Source organism: Macadamia integrifolia, unplaced genomic scaffold (genome assembly GCF_013358625.1).
Source record: "Macadamia integrifolia cultivar HAES 741 unplaced genomic scaffold, SCU_Mint_v3 scaffold3411, whole genome shotgun sequence".
Lineage (NCBI taxonomy): Eukaryota > Viridiplantae > Streptophyta > Magnoliopsida > Proteales > Proteaceae > Macadamia > Macadamia integrifolia.
Window position 1 is genome coordinate 1 of NW_024869475.1, and position 16,458 is coordinate 16,458.

The following is a 16,458-nucleotide window of genomic DNA, read 5'->3' on the forward strand; positions in this document are numbered from 1 at the left end:
GGGGGGGGGGTGGTGTGTGATTCTGTAGTAACATTTGATGGGATCATATGTGGAGAATCTAGGGCAAGATCAGTCCCGATTGGATGATCATAATCAAGCTGGATGGGATCCTAAAAGCTAGAAACTTGTTGACACCTTTCTAGGTTATTCACCATAATCCTTCTTTACTGAATAATCTTTCAAAGTTTCACCATGATCTTTACTATCGAAACAAAATGAAAGTCAGGATGGTTATGATGAGAAAATGTTTTTTTGTTTTTTTTTTTTCTTCTTGTTTCCTTTAAAGCTTTTCCTTATTTTACCATTTGAAGTTGATAAACTATGCTTTGCTTCGAAACCATGTCTTAACTATTCCAACAAATAGTTCACTTAGAGGTCATTGCTTGGAGCAATGGTAAAAGGTTAGGGCTGCCAGGGCAAATGCCCATGTTTGAGTCTTGAAAGCAAACACTTTGCACAAAAAATGCTGGAGGGTAGGACTATCACCAAACTCACCCTTTTTAGGGACCCCCCTAAAGCAATACCAGCACTGGGTAATGAACCTATTTTATTCCAAAAGGTGGTTCACTTATAAATTTTTTTGGCTCTTGCAGACTATCAGGGCCTTACAAGAAGTTTCTGTCATGGGAAGATATACTGCTCCTCAATTACAGCACGGCTTGTGAATTTTAAAATAGGGATTCCATGGGATAGATTACAGGTCTTGCCACTCAACCAGAAGATCACCATTGCTAATGTTGATGTAACTTGCTTTGATGCAAACCACTGTCCTGGTTCCATAATTATTCTCTTTGAGCCACCCAATGGTAAGGTGTGTTCCCACTTCGTAAGATAAGCTTTTATTTCTATTCTTCTATTGTTCTTGTAAAGTTTGTGGAAGGTACTAATTTTGTTTTATTTTACGCTATCAGGCAGTTCTACATACGGGGGATTTCCGATTCAACGAGGACATGAAAAGCATATGTGTTTTGCAGAGTTGTCCCATCCACACCCTTATCCTTGATACCACTTACTGTAACCCCCAGGTGCGTGAAGTGCAAGACTCTCATCCAGTAGAAACTCTTTGAAGGCGTATTCTTTCCTGATTAAAAAAATTCCTTTATGCTAGACACAAGCACATTTCATTGTGAGAGATTTAGGGACTTGACGTGTCATTGCGTTGACCCTGAGTCCCTGACAAAACGGATCACTGTTAACATCGATCAATGATAAACATGATATCGAAATATGGGTGAGCAGTTATTGGTTGCTGGCTGTATCTACCACGTGGCAGATCAGGTTGGCCGGAAATTTTATTGATAGTACCCCACCCTTCCCTAGTTGTATATTGATTGTGAGATGATGTGACTGTCTATTGACAAAAGAGAGCACAAAGAAAATGGTGAAAACCCCCAATTCTTTGAAAAATTCTGGGCCATTAAGAATACTAGGGGAAATATACAATATAAGGTAGCCATGTGATTGAATAAGGACCTCAGATTTGACATCTGAAGGATACATGGTGCCCTCTTTCCATGCAATGGAAGACTTTTGTCTACTGATAATTCGACATTTACTTTATTCCTGATTGATTTTCAGTCTCCATTTTACGTGGACCAAGTATCATGTTATTTTGGGAAATTCTCTAGCCGGGCCTTAATGCCCAAAGGTGACCCGTCACTTTATGTTATCAAGGTCCTCAAAAGCAAATGATGGAGAAAACATATCTGGAATATGGCACTGTGCCATTGCCTTAGTTGCATAACAACTATGATTCTTTTTGACATTCTCATCTACCTCATGTTTCTAAGCAGTATGACTTTCCAAAGCAAGAGGCAGTGATACAGTTTGTCATCGAGGCCATCCAGGCTGAAGCTTTCAACCCCAAAACTCTCTTTCTGATTGGTAGTTATACGATTGGTAAGCGCCTCCAAAACTCCAACTACTCTCTCTCTCTCTCTCTCTCTCTCTCTCTCTCTCTCTCTCTCTCATTTTTGTGATATGTGTTCTAATACAGGAAAGGAACGGCTGTTCTTGGAGGTTGCACGAGTTTTGCATAAAAAGGTCTATGTTGGAGCAGCAAACTTACGTCTTTTAGAATGCTTGGGGCTTCCGGAGGCGGACATGCAGTGGTTTACTAAAAATGAACAAGAGAGTCACATTCATGTCGTGCCTATGTGGACAATTGCGAGCTTCAAGAGGATGAAGCATCTATCCTCTCAATACTCGGTAGGCGTGCAATTTCCTACTTTTAAAGGGAACGTTAAACAATAGATTTTATTATGTATGATGTAGTCGAAGAAAAGATTTGAGATTTTGTATGGTGCCATGTAAACAAATGAAAACCTAACCTACAACCATTGTAAGGACTATAATGACATCTGTAGAATTAGGGAAAATGTGACTTGTGCCTAAAATTGACACAAGCTCCTTTATTTATAATAAAAGTAAAACCCTAAAGGGCTTAAGGGTCTGTTTGGATAACACCCCTAAAACCCATTATTGCAATAATCAATTATTCCAACACTCCCCTCAAGTTGGTGCATGGCTATCATACATGCCCAACTTGCACAAAATAAAATAAAGAACTTTACTACTAAGACCCTTTGTGAGTATATTAGCTAATTGATCTTCACTACGCGCAAAAGGAACAGTTATAAGCCCTTGCTCCAACTTCTCGTTGATGAAATGCCTGTCAATCCCGACATGCTTAGTACGATCATGCTGAACTAGATTATGGGCAATACTGCTAGCTGACTTATTGTCATAATATAACATCATAGGCATCCAAACAGCTACACCAAAGTTCTAAAGGAGATCTTTAAGCTATAATAGCTCACAAACACCATGAGCTATTGCACGAAACTCAGCCTTAGCAGTAGACTTGGAAACAACTGCCTGCTTCTTACTACGCCATGTAACCAAGTTGCCACAAACAAATGCACAATAGCCTGAAGTATATCGACGATCATCTAAAGAACCTACACAATTGGCATCAATATATGTATCAACCCTCATGTGTTCTGAAGGTAGAATATGATACCATTCCCTGGAGCAGTCTTTAAATACCGAAGAATATGAAACACAACTTCCATATGTGAGGAATGAGGATCATGCCTATATTGACTCGCAAGGCTCATTGCATGAATTATGTTTGGTCGAGTGTGAGACAGATAGATCAACTCCCAATTGATCTCTGATATCGACCCTTATCAACTGGTTCACCTTCCTTGTTCTTGAGATGGGAATTTTCCTCAATAGGTGTATTTGAAGGCTTACGCCCTAACATGCCAATCTTTGAAAGAAAATCCAAGGTGTATTTCCTCTGAGATAGGACAACACTCTTGGTAGACATCTCAATCCCAAGGAAGTATTGTAGTCTTCCAAGGTCTTTAATCTCTAACCCGTTACCAAAATAGGTTTTAAGCTTAGAGATCTCAATAGTATCATCCCCAATAATAACGATGTTGTCCACATAAACAATCCGAATAGAAACCTGATCACCTACCCTTTTAATGAACAGGGTATGGTCAACATTACTTTGAGTAAAGCCAGCTGCAACCATAACTTTGTGAAGATGACCAAACTAGGCCCTTGGAGATTGCTTCAACCTATATAGTGCCTTTTTTTTTTATGTCTGCAGAACTTCCCTTGAGTTTCTGAGTTGGAATAACCTGGTGGGACATCCATATATACCTCCTTAGTCGGCTCACCATGAAGGCATTCTTGTTATCCAATTGTTGTAGCTCCTAGCCACGGTTTGCTGAACAAGAGATAATCACCCTTACTGTGTTCATCTTTGCAACAGGGGCAAAGGTCTCCTGGTAACAACCCCATACGTTTGAGTGAACCCTCTAGCAACTAGCCTTGCTTTGTATCTATCTATAATCTCATCTGCATTTTTCTTGACTGTGAACACCCACTTACAACCCACTGGACGCTTTTGAAGAGGAAGATCGACCAAGTCCCATGTACCATTTTTATGAAGCACCCTCATCTCCTCATTTATTGAATCTTTCCACCTAGGTTCTACAATTGCCTCCTGCCAGGTCTAAGGAATAGAAACAAAAGACAAAGAAGACACAAAAGCACGATAGGAAGGAGATAGAGCGATTTATGATACAACATTAGAAATAGGATGCTGAGTGCAAGCCCTACTTCCTTTTCTACGAGCAATAGGGACATCAAGGGACTGATAAAAAACAAAAGGAAAATGGATACCTGGAAGAGTAGACTCAGGATCAGAGTGGCATCTGTGAAGTAGTGGTAGTGTGAGTGGTGGTGTCAGTTCTCCTTTTCTTTGAAGAAAACACCTGTAATTCGGGACCCTATAGCTTCTGCTGTTAAATTTGGCTCCCCCTGAATAAGTTCTTTTGCAACCCTATCACACCAGTATCCATGGGTTCTTCTGCAACTCTAATCACACCGGTATCCATAGGTTCTTTTGTAACCCCTGTTACATCAGTATCCATAGGTGTTGAAGCAACATCAAATGAAGGAATCAAGGGAACCTCTTCACATCTAGAAGACTCCCTAAAGAGATGAGTAATAAGGCTCCGTCTCAAGAAGATCACATCTATGGAAACAAACAAACGTTTGAAAGGGGGTAATAACACTTATAGCACTTTTGTGTGGGAAAATAACCTATGAAGATACACCTAAGATCCCTAGGGTCAAGCTTGGTCTGCGCATGATGATTCTGAACAAAGCAAACAGAGCCAAAAACTTCCCTCATAGCTGCGATCACCACAAGCATCTTAACAGGACACCAAAATTCCAGCATACGAGACGGCATCCAATTGATAAGATAAGCATCAATAAGGGCAACCTTACTCGAATAGGGAGTAGGAACATGCATCTTAAACATAAAGGAACAAGCAACCTCCAACAAATGTTTGTTCTTACGTTTTGCAACTCCATTTTTTGTTCTTGTGTAACTACACAGTTGGTCTGATGAACAATCCCATATTCTACTAGGTAGCATTGGAAAGAACACTCCGTGTATTCTTTACCATTGTTATACACGATTTTAACCTTAGCATCATATTGATTTCGAACCAAACAATGAAAAGCCTTAAAGCAGTTAAACACCTCATTCTTATGATGCAATAAGTAAACCCGAGAAAGACGAGTATGGCAATCAATAAATTTAACAAACTATTATAGAAAAAAACAAAAGCACAATGAGCAGGGCCCCAAACATCAGAGTGAATCACAGAAAAATGAACAGTACTTCTATGATCATAAATACTATAAACATACCTTTTTTGTTTTGAAAAAAAATGCAAGCATCATAAAAAAACTGATGCTGAGTACATTGTTTAACAAAAGCAGGAAATAATCTAGATAAAGTCCCCTAGGGAGCATGTCCTAAGCGGCAATGGCAATTGTGAAGCTTAGGGCTATCTCTGAAGTTGTATAATGAGCTTGTGTTGATCCACTATCTAGGTAATAGAGACCACTACTCATTCTACCATTGCCAATTGTTGCCCTTGTCACCAAGTCCTGAAACACATGGTTAGTTGGAAAAAAACGTGACTTTACAGTTGCGATTCTTAGTAATATTACGAATTGATAACCGATTAGCAGATGAGGAACATGCAAGACAGAAGAAAGGGATAGGGAGGAAGAGCACTGAATGGTACCCATCCCTGCAATAGTAGAGAGGGACCCGTCAGGAACTTGAACCTTTGTTTTACCTGAGGATGGACAATATGTAGAAAAGGAGGCATCAGGCGTGTGACCCAATCATGTGATCGGGGGCCCCATAATCGATAATCCAAGTCTCTAAAGGGAACTAAAGCACTATGACCATAAGACAGTACCTGACTGAGCAGGGTGGGAGGCAGAGGCGGTTGGCAGAGAGGACGTAGTAGCAGTAGAGGAGGATCCCATCTGAGTCATCATCTAATGAAGCATAGCCATTTCATCATCTAATAATAAATTTCATTCCACATTCCTTACAGTTCGGAATAATATTAGGAGACAGTGAGCTACTTTTGAGTAGGCCTATGAAGTTTCTTTATCAATTCAAAGCACTGGGCAGTCTTTTTTTTTGGATAATTCACTGGGCACTCTTGAGTGTTGCCCACATGAGAATGCGTTCCCTTCACGGCTTTCCAGATCTTGGCAACAGAAATAGGCAACAAATATGCCCTACCAATAGAAGGGGACATAGAGTTGATAAGGTAGGCGATTACCATACAACTGGCAGCATCCCATTTATCCTAAGGGGAACTAACAGTACTGGGGCGTATTGAAGTACTTGTGAGAAGTCTGGCATAACCATGACCATCAATGGACAGGTAGTAAGAGCGAAACCAAATCAAATAGTAGCTCTCATCCAACTTGATGGAGCTAGTAGGGAGAGAAGAGTAGTCACTATTTTAGGGGGATGACTCCCTCCCTCCCTCCTGGAGAGCTGATGTCTCAGAGTCGGCAGACGCCATGAGTGTTGATCCCAATTGCAATCACACAATAAAGTAACTCTAGGGAAAATATAGGGTTCCAGATGAAGAGAAGCCCCTGTGGAAGTACCTTACCACCAAGGGAAAGACCCTAAAAACGGCACAATAGAAGATCGAAGAGAACCGGGAAGAGAGAGCCTTGAGGAGAGAAAGAGGTCAGCGGTGAGGGAAACCTTTGGTCTCGGTGGCTCTAGGTGGTGAGTGGGACAGCGGTGGTCAGCGACGGTGCTAGATGTCAAGGGCGGCGGTGTTCAGTGGTGATGGGGCGACGACGTAAGGGACTGGGCGGCGATGATGGGTAGGGATAGGGTTTTAGAGAGGAAGAAAGAGATGATTTTCTCTCTAACCTGCTCTGACACCATGTAGAATCAGGGAGAATGTAACTTGTGCCTAAAACTGACACAAGCCCCTCTATTTATAATAAAAGCAAAACCTTAGAGCGCTTAAGGGTCTCTTTGGATAACACCCCTAAAACCCATTATTACGATAATCAATTATTCCAACATCTTATCCCCCTCCCCTCCCTAAACAACCCATATATATATATATGCCTCTCAAAGGATCCAACATTTGCTTTGTATTAATTTATTTTTAAGATATAGCGGACCCCATATAGTTGGGATAAGTGCAAGTTGATTTTTTAATTTATCTTAAGAAAGAAATGTTGCTAATTTAGCAATGATACAGATTATTCATGCAATAAAGTTACATATTTTGTTCCATTCCTTTTATTTTAGTGGCTTCCAATGTTTCTCATCGTTGCTCTACCTTTATTAACTTTAATGTACATGGTATATGCATGTTGGTTTAGGGTCGGTACAATCTTATGATTGCTTTCTCTCCTACTGGTTGGACATTTGGTAAAGGAAAGAAGAAGACTCCAGGGAGAAGGTGGCAGCAGGGTACAATAATCAGGTATATTTATAGTTTCTTCTGTTGCCTCTATTGATGCTGAAAATGGGAAAATGATCTTGTTTTGGCCTCGTACATACCCACTAGTACCCATACACATGCTAATGCATGTTTGTTTTTGTGCTAATAATAATATTTTTAATTAAAAACGAGAATAACATTTATGAAAATATTATAGGGATCCCAATATTATATAAAAATAATAATTTCTATTTTATAATCATTATAATCTCTGCAATATGAGGGGCTCCTTTGGTCAAATCAACTATCTGTCATTTATGTCATAATCATGAAATCCAAAGAAAAGAGTTGGCTACCTCTGGCACTAAGTAAATCTTCATGAGGAATTTTGCCGTCATGGGAAAGATCTTCCGCCACACCTTGATTTTTTAAATTACATTGCCCTATTGCCATGAAGGTAAGGGGGTGGCAGAAGGTAAATCCAAAGTAGTGCACGGAATAATGAAACTGTTGTTGTCTTGCCTGATTTTTTCTTTATTGTGAGGGCCTTTTAACTAGCCCTGCTCAGCTTCTTGTTCTTGGTCAATGTGTTTTGAGAGTCATCCCCAACCCCTGCATACTGTATGGGCTTATGGAGTTCTCACTAAAATTGGGTACTGATTCAACATACTTGGTGCCTTACTCTACTTTTCCATCTTTATCATATAAATTCTGGTGGTCTTCCCAAGATTCAACTACATTGCACACAATCCCCCGACCTCTTTTCACCTTTGATTAAGTGAAAAATGAAGTAACTTCGCAATAAAAACAGTTGTACAATAAATAAGCTAGGGATGTAGAACTCAAGAATTCACAAGTCACGACTTAAAAGGTCACCATGGAGACCTCTGGTATAGCAAATGCCTTTCGGTGACATTATGGAAAAGAGAGATGCTGGGGGGGGGGGGGTGGTTGGAGTCTATATTTGTAGGGATTTTGCCATAAAATATACAAAACACGGGTATTTTACTCAAGAAAATGCGTAGAATAGAGAGTTAGAAAGTGGAGTACGACTTCTATATTTGTAGTATATGGATATTAAGATACAACCTGATTGAAATTTAATTGTTAAAAAGGGGGTATCAAAAGAAGAATACAGGTGGAGTAGAACCTAAGGGCAAACCTATTTGGGTTTAGGAAGTAGTTCTGTTGGGTGGGCCGAAAGCAATCTAGGGTATATATATATATATATGATACCTTATTTTTTTTTTTTGAGAGTTTACAATGGAGAAAGGATCTGGGGTTGAAGTTGAGATAGTCCTGGGGAAAAAAAGGAAAATAGAAAAGATGTCTTGGCCAGTAGAGTTGGGGTTGTTTTTATGGGAAGACCATAAAATGAAAGTAGAACTGTGGTTGATTGGGTTAGATTATTGTTTGGGGCAGGAGGGAAGTAAATTTCTGTTCCGTAGTTGACAGTCAAGGTTATGTAATTAACACTTGAGTTGATATCAACAACTGTGCTAACCTTGGTAAGGAAGTTATGGATCGACCTGCCCTGAAAGCATTTCATTCAGGCCTTCCTGCTGTACAGCCTACAAGCTTGTGGAGCTGTTAGAATAAATAGCAAATAGAATAAGTTATGAGGCGTGAGAGGCAGTAGAGCCTAGTGGAAGTCTTCTACCAACTAAAAGATGGAATGTCATGTAAATATATTTGACAGATGGTGTACCTTTTTGTGGTATGTGGAGGTGATCAAACAAGTTTATACATTTCTGTCAATATTTGTTCATATATTTGAAACAATTGAGTTTTCCTCTCTTATTCATAAATCAAAATTGATATGTTAACTGACTTGCCCTTTTCTTTATGCATGGCCAACCATTACTAATCAGTGGTTTTGCATTGTCAGGTATGAAGTCCCTTACAGTGAGCACTGCAGTTTCACAGAACTGAGAGAGTTTGTTCAGTTTGTATCACCTGAGAAAATAATACCAAGTGTGAATAATGATAGTACAGAATCTGCTGATGCCATGATTTCCCTTCTTGTATCTTGATTTCCATTGTGCACAATTGAAAATCTTCAATGGTATTCAAGGCCTAATAAGTATTTGAATTTGTAGGGTTCCATAGAATATGGATTCACTTCTATGTCTTGAGTGGATTCCATGAATTTCGATTCTGATTCAGTGAGGGGAACAGGATTCGGCTGGTACCGACAATCTGATCTGACCAGAATTTGGTTGGTTTAAGCTTCCAGGTCGATTAATATAATTCGTTTCAGTTAATTGATATTTTTGGTTCGATCTGTTTATCAATTTCAATCAAACGGTTTAGTGCAAGACGGGTTCAACCTTCGCTAAGAAAACGATTCATAATTCTGGTCCAATTAGGAGCCTATAACTAAATAGAAGGTCCCGATTTGAATTCGGTTCAAAATTGACCCTATAAAATGGTGTTAAACCGAATCCATTTAAGTGATTGCCCAACCCATACACGGAAAGTCATAACCGCTTCCACAGTTAATACTACAGATTTCACGAGGTGATAAATCAAAGTGGGTCCCACGAGATACGGAAGTGTATTATTAAACAGCGATATCACTCACTGGGACTGATCCTGTTCGTGCCCGTTGTGACAGGTTTCCCAGAAATGCAGGATACCTTTCTTTATTGGGGCAACAAGGTACTCTGGCCCATCCTAACGAGCAGGCCTGGGGCCCATATAAGAGCCCACAACCAACATGGACCTTGAAATCTCATGGTCCAAGAAAAATGATAACCACGGGATCTTGGGCCGATGGTACTAAGGTGTGGACTCTGGAGAACAAATGGAGCTCTAGAACTTTGCTTTATTGTGGTATGATTCCTTGCCGACCGAGCTATCGTATGACACGTTGCCGATTATGGGTGTCTAAAGCGGCCCTCCACCAGGTAGACCCAAGTGGAACCGACCAGTTAGATCCAGAAACTGAATCGATCCGTTAAAAAATGGTTCGGTGCCAGGCGTACACAGATTAGAATTCAGGCATTCACGATGATTGGTTGTAGCTCTATGAATTGTAGAAACGCAACCCTAAAACGATGCAGAAGATAATGGAAAAACAAAACAAACAATGCACACAGATTTTACGAGGTTCGGCAAGGTTGCCTACGTCCCCGGTGAGATGAGATCCTGCTTCACTATCAATGGAGAATAGGGTTACAACGCTCTTCCTCACACCTCTCCGTATTGCTTGCATTACTGAGAAAGAAACCCTCGCTACAAATATATAGCGGAAAAAACCCTAATCCGGATCAAATTACAATTGCCAACCTAATCCGGATTAAACTACAATTGCCCTCAAATAAAAAATTCGAGCGGGGGGCTGCGCCCCCCTACACCCTCTGCTATGCAGGGGGGCCTCCTACCCCCCTTTCAACCCCCACGGCCCGCTAACCGGCTAGCGGGACCACCGTCCTGGCTGTCTAGGTGCTGCACCAGTACTCTCTGGATAAAACTGCGACGGAATACAAGACATCATACACCAACATTGTTTCCCCCTTTCCCTTGGTCGATAGAGAGAACGTGATACAATTCAATGAAGGAGAAAGAATGCTCCTACATTGGAGGGAGGAGAAAGATAAATATAAGGAAGTGCTAGTGTATGCTACACAGTCTAAAAGGAAGTCAATCCCTTCAATAAGGCTGTGCTTGGTAGTGAAGAGAAGAAAAGAAAAGAAAAGAAAAAAGTACACTTTTTCTTGGGTGAAAAATTTCTCTTTGCACTTAATAGGTCTTCACCCAAAAGAAAATTCAGTTTTTGAAATTCAAAATTCTTCTTGGGAACTGTGAAGTTTTCTTTTGTTCCCTAAAAAAAATGTTGCAAAAAATACAAGAAAACGTGAGAAAATATGAAAATATAATAAGACAAAAAAATGGATGATTAAACAATGATTTCCTATGTGTCTATCTCTCTCTTAAAATTCAAAATTTTTAAAATTTTTTTCTTTTCTTCTCTTGGTAACTAAACATACATACTCTTTTTATTTTCTCACCATTTCATTTTTTTTTCTTTTTTAGATTATTTTTTCTTTTCTTTTCTTTTTTAGGCTACCAAACATAGCCTAAATACCCTTGTGACTTGTTTATCAGTATACATCATTTATATGTAGCAACACACTAATCATTATTGTACATTATCTCGACACTAAGTAAAAATAGATAGTTTAAAAGAAAAAACCATAAAAAATAGATATGATTGTGACTATCAATTATTTACAAATTCGCAAATCTTTTATATATATATATATATATAAAAGCACTAATCCAATTGACCATTATTTTGTAAACTTCAAGTGTTTCAGATACAGACTACGTTTTTCTATCATCATAATTCAAATACATATTAAATTTACATTCTCTCTCTCTCTCTCTCTCTCTCTCTCTCTCTCTCTCTCAAATTATGAAGTCACCACATATCAACATCAAATCATTAGCATGGAAACATAACATTTCAAAGAAAATTATGAGGCTAAGGGTTATTAATTATAATAATGTTTGTCTTCAACTACAACGCCACAAAGAAAATGTAATTTAACAAGCTACTTACATAGAAAGCCTTTTCCCATTTGTTTCACTTTCTTGTAGCCATTTGCTATGAATTGTGTTTGGACCTAATTAGATTGGATAATGATTCCATCTTAATTCTTAAGGAATCACGAGAATCCCTTTTATAAGGGTGGTGAAAATCAGAATCAGAGATCGAATTGTTCAGTGTCTTCGAATTGAATCTCAAAAACTTTAGAATTGGTCCTTTCAAATCTGAGAACCTAACGATCCGGTAAGAAAACCTTTATAATCAGATGGATCAAGACGCAAAAATTCAAGACTGATCATGACCGATTCAGATTTATTGAATATCCTACATGTAGCTTCTAAGGAAGCGGAATGGGTATCAATACAAATTATTGTTAAGTCCAAATTATTTTTTGGAATCAATGTTTATAAGTGCGTCATTCTAATTGGGTTTAATTAGCACTAAAGAAATGTTTTTTGATATTTGAAACAAATGATGTTATCATTTATGGTTGGCAACATATGTATACTTAAGGGAGCAATTTTTTTAGATGTTGTGTCTATATGGAATCTATCTATCAAAAAAATTGTGGACTGATGGATCCCAATGTCTCTTTCTTATATATCAAGCTCCACCACAGTAGAGTTCACCAAATGACAAAATAATTCATTGAAAAATCCATAAGATTTAAGAGGTGCATGTCAGTCCTTGGATTATTGAGAGAGTGCATGTCAATATATTGAAAGATGTATGATTAAACTTGATTGTATTATTCAATATGATGTAAATCAATGAATGATAGAAAAAAAAAATCAAAAATCCTCTCCACCAACTTCTTCTTCTTCTTATTTTTTATTTTTTTATTTATTTATTTTTTTTTATTTTAACCCTTGGACATGATATAACTTGGTATTAGTCTCTAACCCGAAAAAAGAAAAAAAAAATGGTGTAATCCATAAATTCCATAGCGAGCAATACATTCCAGTTTTTTTTGGCTATTATTATATTGATCAATATCTAACTATTATGATTAATTTATATTTTTGCTTATTTAAATAAATGGATGATGAATACTCAAAATCCCTAACTTCACTCCTTGAATTCTTTTTAGCTAATGAAGGATAATGAGGTGGGTACCATTAGCAAATTTTCTTAGGTTGTAATATGTTCTACTAAAACAAACAAATGAATAAAAAATTTCGAATTTTTCCAAAATAATTTTTTGAGTTTTGACTATGACATGAATTTCCTTAGAAAATAATACCTAGCTATCAGTATCATTGCACTTGAGTTTAATTAATTCCAATTTTATTTTATTTTATTTTTTTAATCTGAAGCCTATAAATATTGCTTGTCTCGCAATACAAAAACTAAGTAAGCTAATTCTTAAATTACAAGCCACAGCTACGTATTTGGATGTTAACATATCAAATTCTTATGGATATTTAGGTTATTTTATTTAGTAAATAATTAATTTTATAATTGAAAAATGATAGTGTAATATGAGGTATAGTGAGGTGTGTTTGATCCTATCACTTCTCCCACTTGAAGCCTTTAAAGCCGATGCTGGATAGTGAGGTATGTTTAGTAAGCTAGGTCAATAAGTAGCAATTTGCTTTGGCCTTTAATATGTGAAAGTAAATTAAAAAAATCAAAAGGAGTTGAGTAAAATGTCAAGCAATAGCTCTTTAGGATGGGGTGTGCCGACTATAGTTGCCTAGAAAAAAAAAAAAAAAAAACCAAATTCAATTGATATGTTAGCTGGATCATGATTTAGTAATAGGGACCATTAAAAGAAATGAAAAACCAATATATGGATGTAGAGCTATGTCCTTAGTCCTTACAATTACTTTGAAAAATTGTTGGAAAAACCAATACCCTTTCAGTAACAGGGAACATTGAAATTAGTGGAAAATCCTATATATGGATATAGAGCTATGGTAAGATCACCATGGATTTGGCTCCTCTCCAATTAGTGTGTCTCTCAATTAGTTCTTAACTTCATTCAATAGCTGGGCCTGGGAGGATTCGGACACATATCCCAATACATGGACATGCATCCAACATCCTCATGTCTGCCCAATCATCAGATGATTAATTGGGCAGCCTAATAATTGAAAATAATATTTTTACCTCTCAAAAGGGGAAAAACCATGGACGCACGCATGTGATATATATATATATATATATGATACACCTTCTAATGTTGTAAGAAAACACCCCCAATCAAAATATAAAGAATTGCCACGTAAGTGATGGGCCTAAGATCTAAAAATATATCCTTCATTAAAGAGAAAGAAAGTAATGACTTCTGTGATAAGGATGGGGGTGACTGAGTGAATGATGTTGTACATGTAGAAAGTATAATATGAGGTGTTGTCTGAAATGTTAAATTGAGACTCAATAGTCATAAAATAGCGAAATATTAAACAAACCTTATTGTAGTACTATATATTACAAGGTACCTCTTGTTTCAACCCAAAAAAAAGGAAAATTAAAAAGTACCTCCTGTTTCAACCTCCCCCCAAAAAAAGGTACCTCTAGCTAGTCTAAGCACAAATATGTGTTACATGACAGATTAGATAGGGTTGGAAATTTATAAGTATATATTTTTTTAGTAACAATTTTATAAGTATATATAAACCAAGATCCCTACTAGCATGTCAAATGAAAAAATAAAGCTTTGAAAACCTAGTGTCCCAATTAAAGTTTTTTTTTTAAAATATAAAAATATTGATGGTTAAAAATAAAGGGTAAGGAGGGGCTTCTTTTTCACATTCTCTCTCATCCCTTTTCATTAAATATGGGGGTTCCTTTTGTAAGATCTATGCTATTTTGGATGATTATCGAACTTTAGCATCAAGTTTTCTATTTTTTGTCTTCCAACATTCATATTGGGAATGTAACTCGATCATTGATAATTTTGCTTCTCATGAAATCACCAATCGCATGTCAATTATTTGGGACGATAGTCCTCCCTCTTTTGTAAATCATCTTTTATTAGCTGACTTGACTGGCACAGTTAAAGTCCCTTTTGTAAACTCAGTTTCTTTATGTAATATATCTTTAGTTTCTTTTGATAGAAAAAGAAAAAACATATGAGCCACTTCTCTCACCTCACTATAGTATACGGTTCTACTCCTCACTATTGGTTTCAAATGTAGGAAGTGAATTTGAGCAAGAAACTATGTGCAAGTTTATACCAACATCGATATGTTGAAATTTAAGTTTCAAACTATGGTCAAATTAGTTTTTTTGAAATGGTCTTTATGAAGTCCAAAGTAGTCTTTTTGAAATTCAGTTTTCCCCCTCAAAAGTGTATTTTCTACTTTTACTATTTTATCTTTAGCACTTGTGGAGTTATGAATGAATTAAACACAACTCATCAAAGTTTAGTCCCACATTGCTAAAGGATGAAAGAAAACTTGGATATATATGTAGGAATGTTTGTTAAGGATACAAGTCCTTTGGAGAAACATTTTCCCTTGTCATATGTGTGTGGGGGGTTCTTGAGGTGCTTTTGAATCGCTCGGGCCGTGGTCATGGTTGTGGTCATGGCCTTGGTCGGGTGTGGGTGTGGGTGGTTCAAAGAACTTACTTTTTACTACATGTAATTTTTTATTCCACACTTTTTCCTAAGTGATATATTATTGGTGTATGTACCCAATAAATGTACATACGTATGTATTTGTACGTATGAGACATATACCCTTCCCTATAAGTGAATGTACCCTTCCCATACAGAGACACCTGTATACGTATGGGTACCCATTCGTATACAAAGGCCTACATTCAATATATACAAGTACTCTGTCTGTATTCGGGTACTGGTATACTGTGAGAGTGTTTGCTTCTCTTTCTCTGCGAGTCCTTCTGCTTTCTGTTATTGTTTTTTCATTTGAATTTCTGAGTATTATCTTCGGACATACCTATGAGAATTGCTTATTGGAGTGCACATTAAACAATTAGAGAGTTGTTTTATCTTGGAGGTGAGAACGTAAGGTCAACCCGGTTGCATACATATATGCGGGGCGTTCAAATACCTTAAGGAGAGTATCTGTATATGACTCAACTCTACTTAAGACAGACGATTTCTGTTACTATTTCAAAGGATTGCTTGAAAAAGTAAGTCATCTTTTACTTGTAATTATATTTTAATTAATTTAATTATTTTTGTCAAAGTCTTATACCTATTGCCTGGTTTCTGTTTACTTACAATATGCTGGTTTTTTTAATTTTCCCCTGGGACCATGATTTGTATTTGTATCGGATCGGTTGTATCAGCCATAGTATATTGATATTGGGTGAAACCGATCTTGATATTTATTTATTTATTTTGCATCAAATGAAGAAGGAAAAATGAAAAAACAGGAGCCAATTGGGACTTTAAAACGGCATCCAACGGACAAACCAACAAAGTTGCATTATATTGATCAAAGACCCAAGAAGTGCAGAGAAGGCCAGGTTCATTACTCTATTTCAAAGGCAAGAGCATGATTAGTACAGCATAATAGATATAAGAGTTTCCTTAACAAAATCCCTTTTTTATCCTAATACTGGGATCAATTTTTTATGTAGAGATGGATCACCAACTCAATTATTCAT

General features: G+C 37.3%; 1 protein-coding gene across 1 annotated transcript; it reads left to right on the forward strand.

Moving 5' to 3' along the window:
- Nucleotides 1-593: 593 nt before the first annotated feature.
- On the forward strand, nucleotides 594-9,427 carry LOC122068105 (DNA cross-link repair protein SNM1-like; the record flags this gene model as incomplete). Its single annotated transcript, XM_042631947.1, is given in 6 exon segments — nucleotides 594-811; nucleotides 912-1,025; nucleotides 1,794-1,899; nucleotides 1,997-2,208; nucleotides 7,258-7,361; nucleotides 9,208-9,427. Coding segments are annotated over 6 exon segments (899 nt in total), but the record flags the coding sequence as incomplete, so codon positions are not given.
- Between the last annotated feature and the right edge of the window lie 7,031 nt (nucleotides 9,428-16,458).